This window comes from Emydura macquarii, unplaced genomic scaffold, assembly GCF_026122565.2.
Source record: "Emydura macquarii macquarii isolate MOO-44397 ecotype Brisbane River unplaced genomic scaffold, CSIRO-AGI_Emac_v2 contig_480, whole genome shotgun sequence".
NCBI classification, from domain to species: domain Eukaryota; kingdom Metazoa; phylum Chordata; order Testudines; family Chelidae; genus Emydura; species Emydura macquarii.
Window position 1 is genome coordinate 13,520,580 of NW_027130617.1, and position 13,640 is coordinate 13,534,219.

A 13,640-nucleotide genomic window follows, 5' to 3' on the forward strand; every position below is an offset into this window, starting at 1 on the left:
AGAGCTTTGCCCCAAGTTATATTACCATTAAGCATAGCTTCAGCAGAATAGGTTAAGAATTTGATTACTACTTTAAAGCAAAGGCATGGTGATGTTATTGTTTAAAGTTTACTGGCAGGTCAAACTTAGTCCAAATTTCAGGCCTATTAACAATAAGCTTTTACAAAAGCTAAGACAACATTTTTCTGTGGATTTTCCAATAGAAATGTTCTTCAAAATTGGTAAAGATTTCCCTGCAATGCTGGCAACCCCGATTGTCATTGCAAGCCTTAGAACCAGCAAGGAAAACTGACGAGAGACCAGAGGAACTGAGTAATCTATTTCCATTGCCTAAAATGAGAGAAATTAAAAACAAAACAAACAAAAAACCAAAGCATAAATCAGGAAAATTAGAAGGCAAACTATTATTTTGGTTTTAGTCAGAAGAAAATATGTTACATGTATGACTTTTAGGCCTTGTCTACACTAGAGTTTTATTGACACAAGTTATGCCGGCGTACAGCCATTGCTGTAATTAAACCATGTTGCATGTCCTCACTATGTTCTTTGTGTCAGTGTAGTGCATTCACACTGCCAGCACTTGCATTGACACAAGCAGTGCATTGTGGGTAGCTATTCCACTTTGCAACTGCCTGCAGGGTGCTTTGGGAAAGGTTTGCAATGCCTCAGGGGCAGGCACAGCGTTACATGATGGTTTCGGAATCCCATCATTCCATGGGCAGCCTACTAGATTGACAGCTGCTTTTCAACTGCCCTGTCAGCCACACTGACATTGTGAACACAAACACAAGAAGCTCACACAAATGTGTGTGTGTGGGCGGGGGGCAAAATGTGTGAAAGGGAGTGAGTGTGTATGTGAGAGAGAGAGCAAGAGAAAGAGACTGTGTGTGGCCGCACGCTGTCTCTTTAAATTCAGCTAGCAGCTGAAAGCAAACCAAACCTGAGGCAGAAGCTGGTGCCACCTGTCTCCTCCACCCCAGCTCAGTGGAGATCTGGACACCTGCGAGGGGAGGGGGACATCCTGCCATCAGCCCCCACTTATCTCCCCGGCTCTGCACAGTATATCAGGAGACAGGAGTCTCTCCCCCTTCCTCCCCTAGCAGCAGCCCGCATTGCCTACATGCCTGCCAGAGAAGAGCAGAATTGATTCCCTTAGAGCTCTCCCACAGCCTCGATTCCTCACAGACCCAGGAGCATGATCCACACCCACCCCTGTAGTCCAGGCAGGATTGCATTTGTTGCCAGCAGATGGCATGCTCAGCTGGGCAGTAGCTGTGTGAGCTCTCCGCACTGAGCAATTTCAAAATTTCCTGGGGCTTTGAAAAGGGAGGGATACATGTCTGTGTTGCTGGAATGCAAGGCAGTGCAGCAGAGTTCAAAACAGTGAGCAGAGCGGTCATGGTGGGCTTTGTGGGATAGCTCCTGGAGGCCAGTTACGACACAGTCTACACTGACACTTTGTCGCTCTAACTTTGCCGCAAAAAGCTCTATGTCTTTCATCAAGGTGGTTTTATTTTGTCGCCAAAGCAGGGGAGTGTTGTCAGTGGGGGGAGCACTGTGTTGTGTATACCACCACTTTTTGTCACCAAAAGCTGACTTTTGTCGACAAAACTCTGTAGTGTAGATCAACCCTCAATCTGCTGGTAGTCCTCTAATTCAAGCTTGATTAATTTAAATTTCAAGCTATGGCCATTGTTCCATCTTGCCCTTTGCAATTGGTGTGGAGTATATCCATAGTCCAGGGCTGTGATGTTTGTATTTAATTTCTGCCAAAGATCAGGTTTACTCCCACCCAGGGTTCTGGTTTGGGGCTTTCTCTAGTCAAGAAGGAATTCTTATTGCTCTTATGCAGCTAGGCTGGGCTCTGATACCCAGCTGTGACATCAGAGATCTGCGAAAAGGACCAAGGAAAAACTAGAATGCAGTTTTTAATCTCTCAGAAATATTGCTGGTTGAGAGCGCTGTTCATTCTGGTCATTAGGTTTTTAAGACGATTCCACACAATGTGTTTCACAAAATGTAACAGTATTTATTCGACTCCATAAAAATAGCTGAATCATTTCTTAGAAAAGTTCCTCCGCCCTCATCAGATGTGACCACTCTCTACAGATGAAAGCAATTAGGGCTCCATTTACAATCTTTAGTCCCTCCACTGTGACTGGCAATAAAATGGCCACTCGGTGCCAATTTTTATGTTTGTGACATCTACTCAAACTAATGACCTAGAGATGTAAGGCTTTATATCTCCATTGTTAATCTGGAACCACCCAGTTCTTCACAGAACAACTTTCACAAACTGCAGCATGGAAATAAAAAAAGTGTTATTAGGGGCTACGGTGCCTCTGTGAATATCCTCTTGCCTATCCTCCCATTGTTCATACTTAGCTTAAATCAAACCGTGAACTGAACCTTAAAATAACAAGTGAGACAGGAAGAAATAGAGCTATCCTGGATGGGATTTATAGAAATGCATTTTCTTTTTTAAAATCTTGTGCTTACCTTTAACTATGTGCAAAGTGTGGTAATCACAACACCGGAAAACTAACTAAGGAGCACACACCTCCAGGTTCTACAATCGTATCAAACCACTAGAGCTTCATTTGTGTAGTTACCAGAATTCAACAAAATCTCTTGATCAATGTTGAAAATCCTAGCTCATATCTTTGTTGTTTTCTCTCAGAAACATATCTAACATATGTAGGTCCCCTTGCTCACAGTCTTCTTCAACAGGAAATCCTGCCAACCACTTTGGAATCTTTGAAACTGAGATGGGACTCAAAGAAGCATTTGAATACTGAAGCGAAGTGACATCAGATAGAAACCTCAGATAGAATCAAAAGCATAACTCCCATAGGACAGTGCATTTCCTGCAGTTCTTTTTGTGGGTCTCCCGCACTCTGTATTTAACAGCAGAGTAAGTCTTGTACGAGCTGCCATGCTATACACCCTAATTACCTGAAGGTTAGAGTGTGTGCTCTGCTCTGTGTGGGGCTTCATTTTCAAATGATGTGGTTATTGCTGGTAGTGCAGAATACAGTGATCTCCTTAGGAGCTGGGCTTTCATGAAAAGAGCACAGGACACCAGTGCTTCATGATCAGACCAGGTGAAATGTAAGGTGGTGGTTGTGATGTTTAAAGCCCGTAAAAGCTTCAGTCCTAGATACTTGAGAGGCTACCTCTTTGTCTGTTACCAGGACAGTTGTGATCATCTGAGGTGCTGACAGGACCCTCCTGATATAAACCAAAGAAGGCTGGTGGCAGAGTGTTACTGGTTTTGGATCTCTCTTTCTCCCTTGGTTTATGACATGGCTAGATTTGGGACCTTCAGGCAGTCTGCAAAAGTAACCTTTTCTCTGAGTTTTTCCAGGTGAATTGAATGTTTTATGGCTGAAATACGATGAAATGGGGAGATGTTTATTGAGTTGAGTAGCCAGAATATGAATATCCTGCATTCTAGTCGAATGGGAGTAGGTTGCAGGGAAGGATGTTGGTATTATTTTGACTTACTAAATAGGTTTTTTCAATTAATATTTTTACAGCTGGCACAGCACTGGATAGGTGTACTATAACAATAAATAAGTAGGCCAATTTAAAATAATGCCATTAAACCAGGAGACTATTCACTTGTAACTATATTCATTAATGAATGACTAGGCAGGAATATGCACAAATCAAGTATTCTCTTACCTGCCGCCTGTGAGCAAACATCTTAATAAAGCTAGTGAGATGTTTCCTAGGTGTTAGATGATTTATATTTACAATTCTCATACTAAATGTGCTGTAATTAAATATAAATAAGTTTCCCAAGAAAGCAAAATAACCTATCCTGAAAAGAAGAAGGAAAAAAAAGCACATTCGCCAATATGCTATTTGTGTCCTGTTCTAGGGAAATCTGTCTGTCCCTTTCAGTAGCCCAAGTCCTGTTAGGATCTTCTTCTCGACATCCAGAAATTCTACATAATTCATATTCATCTGCTCTTCCATTTGTTCTCTTGATTTCTGTGCACCAGCCACTTTCTGAGAAAAGTAACCAATAGTTCATTATTAGCTGCTGTTAGCTTTGAAACATTAATACAATTCCATTACTTTTCAGTCAGTGATTTTCAGTGCAGGGTATTTCATCTCCATCTTTTTAGTTATATAACCAGGAACTGAGAACTTTACAGAGACGCCATTTCAGCTAGGTAACATCATTTATTAGTCAGGTTAACACAGAGCTATTGGATAGATTTAATTTTCCAAGCCCTTGCAACAGTACCTTCCATGGACATGCCTCACCTTCTATTCAAGGCTCACTTCCTTTCACATACCACATAGGACTCCAGGTATATAATGCTCTATATAATACTATGCTTCCCTCTCCCTGCAAGGGGAAATCATTGCGTTTGGCATATCCCATCGTCCTGTACTACTATCATTGGTGTTGTATGTAACACACCCAACAAGATGATATGGCGCGCACACAAACAAGAAAAAACAAATTTGATTAAAACATTAATTAAAATATCATAGGGCAAAACGTCTATATATGACTGTTGTAATTTAATAGCTCTAGCTTTAAACAAGTAGGGCTCAGCCCTGCAACCCTTATTCACACCAGTAATCATGACTTACAAGAACAATCCTACTGAGTCCAAGGACACTACTGCTCTATGTAAGGCACAAGTAACGGCTGAAGGTTTAGGGCCTCTGCCTGCTGACTTTAAAGCATAATACTTATGAAAAGAGCACCTAAATTAAGATTTCAAATGAACAGCTGGGAAAAGGGAAAAGCAAATTGATAAAAGTTCCTAAACTGGGTCCAATTGATCTCTGCTCTAACTCTAGTGCAGTCAAAGGGAGTGCTGCCTGAGTAAGGACTGAAGGGTTAAGCATGAACTAACACAGTATGTTCTTTTCCCCAAATGAAGGACCAGTCTGTAAATATGAAAGTGGCTAGTTTGATTTACTTAGAAAATGCTAAGCAAAAGCTATTTTTAATTTATAAAGCTAGTAGAAGGAAATATCAGAGGAAATTTTAGCTAGAGCAAATAGATAGGCATATTTTAAAAATTAAAATAAATAAATAGCTTTTCTACTTCCTGAACATAACTTACTATCTTCTTCCTTTGTGTTTCCAGCTCCAATTCCTTTCTTTCTTTGGCTCGGAATTCTTGCCTCTGTTCAAAATAATCCAGATGTTTGATCTCTCTCTCAAAGTAATGAAGAACACTGGCACGCTGTTAGCACAAAGGCAAGCATGGTTTGTGATTATCACAGGGAATCTTAATTATCGTACTTTTCAGCACATAATCCAGCCACAATAATATTACATTGCTTTAAAGCATCTTTTTAAATATACAGAATTAAATAAGAAATTCTATAATATAATATATTGATCATTTCCGGATGGACTTGACAATGCTTTTACCAATTTCCCTTTCCTAGTGTTGCTCTGTGCACTGGCTTGCAGCAAAATAACAAAAGGCATGGATTAAAACTGATTTATATATATTGGTGCAAGTCTGTGTCACTTTTATAGTCTCAATAACAAACTGACTTTACTCACACACATCCTGAAACAAAAGTATCCCTCGCAGACATGCATCAAAAAACTAAATTGGTTTTAGGACAATGATTTAGTTAAATCAATCCAGGTCTGTGTGTAGACCAACCCTGAGTTACCATTATGCACAAAGCCCTCATCCCAATGTTCCAGTACCACGGTTATTTCTGATACTGTGCACCAATTTCCCTAACACGTTCAAGATCCTAGAGTTTTAACAGAATGTCAAGATTTTAAAGTAAGTAGATAAATATTCATGAATGGTGCTGGATTGACACCTTCGTCCAGTAAAGCCCTCTACTCACAAAACAAATACAATATGGGCAGAAGCAGTGCAAGTTTCCCCACACTGTTCTGCTAATGTGTTCCTACCCTGAACTGGAGAGGTTTTCTTTACTGAGACAAGGGTACCAGTTAGCACCAGTATTCATATTGTTTCATTTTGGTTACATGCCCATAACTTCATAGTAAGTTTACAACATGCATGAGTGCATAAATGGTAAAAGTAAGGTTTGGGATAGTGAGTAGGAGTGATTTGGGGAAGGAAAGAGAATAGGGAGAACAGAATAAGCAGGAGAAAAAATTGCTAGAATGAGTGAGAATAGGGGCTCCTAACTTTTTTTTTTTTGATGGGGAGAAGGAGCTGGGAGAAACTGAATGAAAGAGGTAGAGAGAGAAGACATGCAAATTCTGCGGCTAATTTAACAAATTTATTTATTTATTTATTTATTTATTTATTTGTATTATAGCTCCTGGCCCTCATTGTGGTAGGCATTTTACAAACACAGAACTAGACAGTCTCTGCCCCTAAAGAGCTTACAATTGAATTGTTTTTACCCCACTGAGTTCATGGACGCTAGTTATGTGAGTAAGAGTTTGCAGGATCAGGTCCTATAAGATCTAAAGCTAGATCCTTAGAAGTCACTGACTTCCTTGGAGCTTTGCACAATTTATAAGAAAAAAATCAAGTCAAATGTATAGAACGTAGTCTTTGAAACCTAGTGCCATTTTATGCACATGGCAAAAAAATCATGTTCTACAGTTTGGACACTTTGTCTACATTTTTCCCATTGCCTGGTTATAATGACGGAGTTCTGCAAATTCTTACTTTTTGCAACAATTGGTTTTCCTCTGAGGTCTTCCCTCTGAGGACTTAAAGGTCCAGCTTTGGTTTATGAGATATTATGAGATCGTGGCTGTGGGTCATATCGACCACAAGTTAATCACCTTTAATTTGTAGGAATCCAATAATAACCTGGAAGGATGTGCTTTAAAAAAACCTTCATGAAACCTCACAAGATGTGTGGTCACTTAAATGATAAGTAGAAAATGTTACAAACCTCATTACTGGAAGGGTGACTTAATGCCCAAGAGATTTCTAAAATATGCAGTGTTCCAAAGTCATCAGATATAGCTAAAAAGTGCTGCTTTGCTGTAAGATTATAAAAATAAAAACAAACAACCATGCTATTACTAAGGATGCAGAAAGTAAATTAAAACGTTGCTGTGACCTCCAGACTGCAGGACACAAACCAGCCACTAACTGATAAGAAGAAAATTCCCTTACACATAGATTATTCCATGATTGTCCACTATGGGTATTCTTGCATCGTCCTCTGAGGCATGTAGTACTGGTCACTGTCAGATATTGCTTTAGATGGGCCAGTGGCCTGACCCAGTATGACAATTACTGTGTTGGCATCTTTTTAACCATGAATTCTAGTATTTACTGATAAACTTTTCAACTAAGGCCTCTATTCGTACAGAATTCCAAATATGGGTATTTGAGACATAGTGTATTGGTTTTATTGTGGTTGTGCCCAGAGAACTTAATCATGGATTGGGACTCCACTGTGTAAGGCATTGTACCCAAGGAAAAGATGGTTCCTGCCTCATAGTGCTTATGATCTAGGGCCATGGAGCTTGTCTGCAGTTTCCATGGTTTCTCAGGGAATAGGCAAGTACAATTTGAAAACTCTTATGCAAAGTTCCCGGTGTTTCTGTGTCTCTCTATTAAAAGTAATGTGAAAGATATTGATGCACAGCTTCAGCTTTAAAATACTTAAGCCTCATAAAGTTGTTCAGTTTTGGCAAAGTGCACAAGAAACTGTGCATATCTACCTATCTTTTTAACAGAGGCGTGAATTGCTCCAAAAGATTCATTTTTGTTAGTTTTTTTAGGTTTTTGTTTTTGCAGCAAAAATAGCCTTATTTTGTCTTATTTTTCTATGTCCCTTATTACATAGAAATATGTTTTTACCTTTTCAAATTTGCTTAAAAGAAATAATAGAATATTCTGTAATAGTATTAAAACAAAAGAAACTGTGCTTAATTTCTTGTCATGATACAAACTCGAAAGCCCCAATGCTGAAAAGATTTATGCATGTGTTTTACCTTATGTACTATGCATAGTCTCACTGACTTCAATGGAATTATGCACAGTGTGTAAAGTTAAGGATACGCATAAGACTTTGCAGGATCAGGGTATACAGTGTTATGGCAAAGTGTAATCACTGTCAACATACAAGAGACGATCCAGGGTTTGATGCAGGTGATCGTTGATATGGAGATGTTCTGGGTCTGGGATGGCTCATGAGTTTTCTCCAGTAGGTCCCAAATATCAATATTTCCATCTTCTCTACCAATGAAGAAAACGCCTGCTCTTGATAAGGACCAATGTCCTACAGTATATCTTTTTGATGAGCAGCATGATTGAAGGAGTGGGCCGCTCTTAATTTAAAAAAAAAAAAGCCAATGTAAAAGAAACCAAAACAATCACAAACAAAAAACAACCCAGTCAGAATTCTTTCCAGCCTCCTGCTTTTGTAATTTGAGTAATTTTGTAATTCACCATTTGAGTGATCCTACTACATAAATGACTATTGTCATATTGTTGACTGGTAAAGAGAAGTATTGTGGGGAAGTGGACAAGCTGATGCCCAGTCCCTCAGTTGAATGTGTATGTTTACCTGTTGACAAACAAGTCTACAGTCTCAGGATTTTGCTAGACGTAAATAAAGTTCTGGATTCCCAGATGGCAGCAATTGTGAGAAATACCGTTTTCCATATGTGGCTGGCCAAAAGACTGCACCCATTCCTCACTGATACAGATGCCACCATAGCCATCCTTGCCTTTGCTATCTCTAGGCTAGGATAGTGCATTTCCTTCTCCCTAGGACTAGTCACTTTGCCCCTTCAATGTGCTCTAATGCCAAAGGGCAAAAAGAGATTATGAATTACTGCTTGCTTTCTCTATTACACTGTTGTTCATATTACTTTTGTTTAATGGGGGTTCCTTAAGCCTGTAGCATTTTTTAGCACATCCTACTTCTGCTCTCAGGCGCCTCTGACTGACAACAAACTGCTTGAAATAGAAATAGCCTGGGCAGAAGCCACAACCGTCACAAAAGCTAGTATTAGAGAAAGTTGCTTCCTCTGTTGGAGCCAAGTTTACATAACTATTTTTAAAAGCTTAGCTCTGAAAGGAAAATAGGGTTTTTGTTTTTTTTACCTAATTTATTTTCAAACTGGCAGGCTCTGCCATCTACCATCATTTCCATAAATATTGTCCCTGAGGCTATACACTGTAGTTACTCTACTCTCTTCTCCATCTATTATAGTATGTCTGTTGCCAGAGTAACTTACTGTAACACCTTCTTTCCATATGGCAAAATTCCAGCCTCCAACACTAAGAATTATGTCTTTGAAAAATGGAGATCTTTGTATAGTATGGACAATTCCATCATGGATGGTGTATTTGTTAGCTGGTTTCTGACCTAATGGAATGAAAAGGACAAGTATTTACCTGTAACGCTCAAGTTTTCTGAAGGTAGTGAAATTGATCCTACAATCCTTATCACAGGGGGAGTTTTTCTGGAATAACAACTGCAGGATCAGATCCGTTATTTTTATAGATTCCCTCTCCTGGGTTTTGTGCCTTAGATCCATGTGATCTGAAGCTGACTAGCACAGATAAAGGAAAGTGGCCTTAACCCAGTCTCCAAATGTGTGCCTGCCGCAGTTTTGTCTAAGAAAATTATTGTGATGTCAAACTCTCATAGTGTGTCTGCCAATTGGTTAAAAGTAAAACACTTAAGGACCTGATTACAGGCCCTAGCATTCTGATTAGTATACTCTCTTCTCTTTAAGTCTCTCTTCTAATTTCTAATACCCCATTAGTCCCTGAGGAAAGAGATCCCAGTGGGGAGCTATAGAAGGCACTACGGTATTTGCCCTTAGAGAATTTTCATTAATTCAAATATCATTATTAGTGTTATGTTCAGTGTACATTTCTGTGAGATACTGACACCATTTGAGAAGTTTTTAAAATATGCTTTTGATTTATCTATAAAGTGAATATCTTTAGTCATCATCCTATAAACTACTGTATTAGAGTTCAACTAGCATTTCTTAGTTCATGATAGAAACAATAAGACAATAAATGCAACTTAAAACTTCCAGATTCTCACAATGTAACCCTCTTTATTGAATATCCCTCAGGTATAAACACTGGAATATTTTTAGTATCCATCAATTAATTGCAAAAGCAACATGCAGTTAAAATAAAATGCCAGGAAATACAGACATTTTGGTTCCTACAGCAACATTGTCATCCAAGTTGCATGACATACATAGTATTTGCTCTTTGTTTTTAAACTGTTAAATGCATGGTTTAATATTTAATATAGTATTGTTTTAGATTTTAATATATACCAAAAGCTAATCAGAATGTACAATGTGGCTTAGTTAATGTTACTGTAAGGACCTATTGGATTTGCAGACATTTTAATTTTAACTGAGCAGCCAGATGATGTATTAATATAGGTTTTCCCTTTAATTTTGTTTTAGAAAAACACATTTTTATATTTTAAATCATCCCAATTAAGCTTTAAAGTTCCCAAGACACTGATGTGAAAAGACTTGGGAAGGAGGGGATTTCTACCACTGCTACTTTTGCTGCTATTCTGTGGCTGGAAACAGTATTCTGCAAAACTGTTTAAGGGCATCAGCTTACATTTAAGCCCTATCTCCGTTAAGAAATTGACCCATTGCTGGCAATAGTTGCAACAGGTTCCACTGAACTGGTGTTAAAAATGTTTTAATAACTAGTGTAAACGGGACAGCTGCACTGTTTTCAGCATCACTGATCATGCATTTGGTAATGGTATGGAAAAGGGTTTTCTTCATTCTGCAGTAGCAGTCAAATCGTTTTCAACACCAGTTTGAGGGTTCTTTTTTGACACATGTTGTCAGCAATGAGTCAAATTCCTACTGCAGACAGGGCAAGAGTCCTACAAAGTTTACATTCCTGTGTAGTAAAACCAGGCTTAAATCTGTTATCTGTATCTTGTATATCAATATCCATCATCCATCCAATCAGTGTAAAAAGGTGGTTTTGATTGATGGTGAAAAACTTGAACTTACTAATCAGTCTTCCTGAGTCACTCTCTCTTTCCATCTTCCAGTCAGAATAAATAACTTCACCATCCTGTGATGTCAGAGAAATCAAATAAATGCAAACAGGGGAGCTGTGTGAAATATTTATAGCAAAGACTTTAGTCAAAATGTGCCTATTTTTAGTTTGTAAAATAGGAGTCTCTTTACTAAATGTAACAATTTTTATATACATTTAGTGTGAACATGTTTTACAGTTAGCATGACTGCAAAAATGGGGCAAATATTCACATTACTTCATCAGGTTTTGGGTTGGGCTGCTTTATTTTAAAATAGCTCCATAGTCTTCAGGAAAAACTCACTGATCAGCTCTTATGGGGTATTCTTTGTGTAGAGCTGGAGTAGTTCACATGTATGGTATGGACCTTGCCCCCTGATTTTAGGGAAGGGTGGCAGCAAGAGAAAAAAATATTTCAATGGGAACCCCAAAATGAAAAAAATATAGGACATTTTAAAAATACACTCTTTTCAATTGTTCAGTTTTGGCAGTTAGATCTAGTTTAAAGCAGGTAGAAGCTGGAACACTAGGCTCATTTTTATTACAGGACTAAATCAGGGGGGAAATTGAAAATATGATAAAGCTTTCATGAGACGTTCTGGGAAAACTGTGCAATAAATATTACAGTCCTAATGGTTCTGGCAATGGGAATAGCAACGTTTTGGGTGTTCCTGGATTTAAGAATTAAGTTCCACACCTTTTGGCTGGGAGTTCCACTGGAACCTAAGGGAATTAGCCACCCAACACCCACTGACTTTCAATCCCAGCCTTTAAGCATGAGTGTATGGCCCAGTAATCTTTTAAAGTACGTGTAAATAAATGTGTCAAAATGGGGTACAAAGGCAAGACAAATTCAGAAATGAAAAAATTACTGATGAATTCATAAAGAAAAACATGTACATGCACTAGTCTGTGTAAACTGTCCAGCATATCCTATCTATTTTTAAAATTATCAGTCAGATTATAATCAAAATGTTTGTTAACTTACTTCAGTTCCAACAAAAAAGTTGGTGGGGATATTTTCCAGTATCTTAAGAGCTTTGGCTGAAGGGATCCTTAACTGCTTATAAGGTTTTTCATCTCCGAACATTTCTGGTTTGATTTGAGATTGCATTTTATCTTGAAAAGAATATGGATACCATCATTTGATTATATAGGGAAATGTACTTGATCAAATGGTTTCTTTTCCTTATGAAAGTAGCTCAGGGGAGAGGGATTACAACTTTCAAGATGAAAGATAAAAAAGGGAAGAAAATTCCAGAGAAGAGTGAACCTAGTATGGTATGGCATGGAATGGAATATTACCTTAAATCTAGCAGGGGGGAAGAGGCTGATCATATACAAACTACTAGCAATAAGGGGCAGGCAAAGCAGTCTTCTTGTGGTGCCTACTCTTAGCTTTTTCATAAAATCTCCCACAGTTGCTCACCATTGGTACAGCTCCACTAATGACAGCCACAATGGGAGCATTACAGCAGGCTAGCCACCAGTGGTTTTCTCAGAGCAGGGCTACACAACACAGTGGTTAAAATGCCCATGACCAGTCTACACTAGTAGTCCCAGAGCTGTAACGCTGTGATAACCTCTCCCGAATTAGGCGGGACAGTCCCGAAATGCAGAATTCAAATCCCGGTCTTGGGTTGAATGACTCCAGCACAGCATCTGTCTCAGATTCCCTGCGGCGCTGCTCTGCACCTGCCCAAGGCTCAGGGGCAGTGCTAGCCCCTTCCTGGTGTGTGTGTGTGTGGGGGGGGGGGAGAGCGCTTAGCCTCCCTTCACCATGAGGCCTCGTCCCTGTTCCTCCTCTTCCCCCCAAGACTCTGCTCCTGGCCAGGCCGGAAGCTGGAGCTGGGTTGTGGTAAGAGCTGCCCAGGGAGCCCAGGTCGCTATGGGGAAGGGACACAACTCAGGCACCCCAGCACCCTGCCCAGGGTAGGTGGAGGGTCCGGGGTCCACACAGTGGCCCAGCTTCCAGCCTGGCCAGGGGGCAGGGCCTCAAGGGGAAGAGGAGGAAAGGGGCATGGTCTATGGGGAAGAGGAGGAGCAGGGGCAGGGCCATGGGGGGAATGGGGTGGGCTCCAGCGTGTGTTATACTTTTGCCTTTTGAAAAGGTGGTCACCCTAAATGGGAGAGGCTAAGAAAAACTCTCGGTAGAAGATACACTTGTGGAGACAGCTATGCTGCAACCATGTAAATGGGATAAGCCGGGTTGTAGGCCTGGAAAAATGGTCAGAAAATCGGTCACTTGAGAATCCTAGGCACTGCTGGATTATAACTGAGTCTGGGCCCATCTTGTGAACATTTATGCATGCAAGTGGTCTCATTGACTTGAATGGGACTATACAAATGAGTAAAATCTCTCAGGTATATATGTATTTGCTCTCTGGATTGAGCTCTTTGGCTGCTAACAGTGAATGTATATTTGTTTACATAAACGTTTCATTTGGAACTAAAAATTATAGCAATATTTCTCTCGGTCTTTCATTTAGACCAAACTTGACTAGACAAAATATCCCTTTTTCAACTTGATGGGAAAAACATGATCTCTAATTACGAAAATGTCAAACACTTGCTGGAGTCTGTGGTGTTCTTATAAAATGTTTCATGTATCTCCAGAACTTGGTACAGACAAATTGATAATGA

At 39.5% G+C, this 13,640-nt stretch overlaps 1 protein-coding gene across 2 annotated transcripts in view; it reads right to left on the reverse strand.

Moving 5' to 3' along the window:
• Positions 1-1,294: 1,294 nt before the first annotated feature.
• Positions 1,295-13,640, reverse strand: part of DNAI3 (dynein axonemal intermediate chain 3) — a 46,889-nt gene continuing 34,543 nt past the window's right edge. For both annotated transcript variants that reach the window (XM_067538550.1, XM_067538549.1), the window contains 7 exons: positions 11,986-12,116; positions 10,970-11,033; positions 9,191-9,321; positions 8,071-8,275; positions 6,886-6,977; positions 5,097-5,219; positions 1,295-4,017 (listed from right to left, as the gene is read on the reverse strand). In XM_067538550.1, coding sequence (XP_067394651.1) covers positions 3,883-4,017; positions 5,097-5,219; positions 6,886-6,977; positions 8,071-8,275; positions 9,191-9,321; positions 10,970-11,033; positions 11,986-12,116 — 881 coding nt within the window. In that variant the 3' untranslated portion in view covers positions 1,295-3,882. The remainder of the gene's footprint in view (positions 4,018-5,096; positions 5,220-6,885; positions 6,978-8,070; positions 8,276-9,190; positions 9,322-10,969; positions 11,034-11,985; positions 12,117-13,640) is intronic.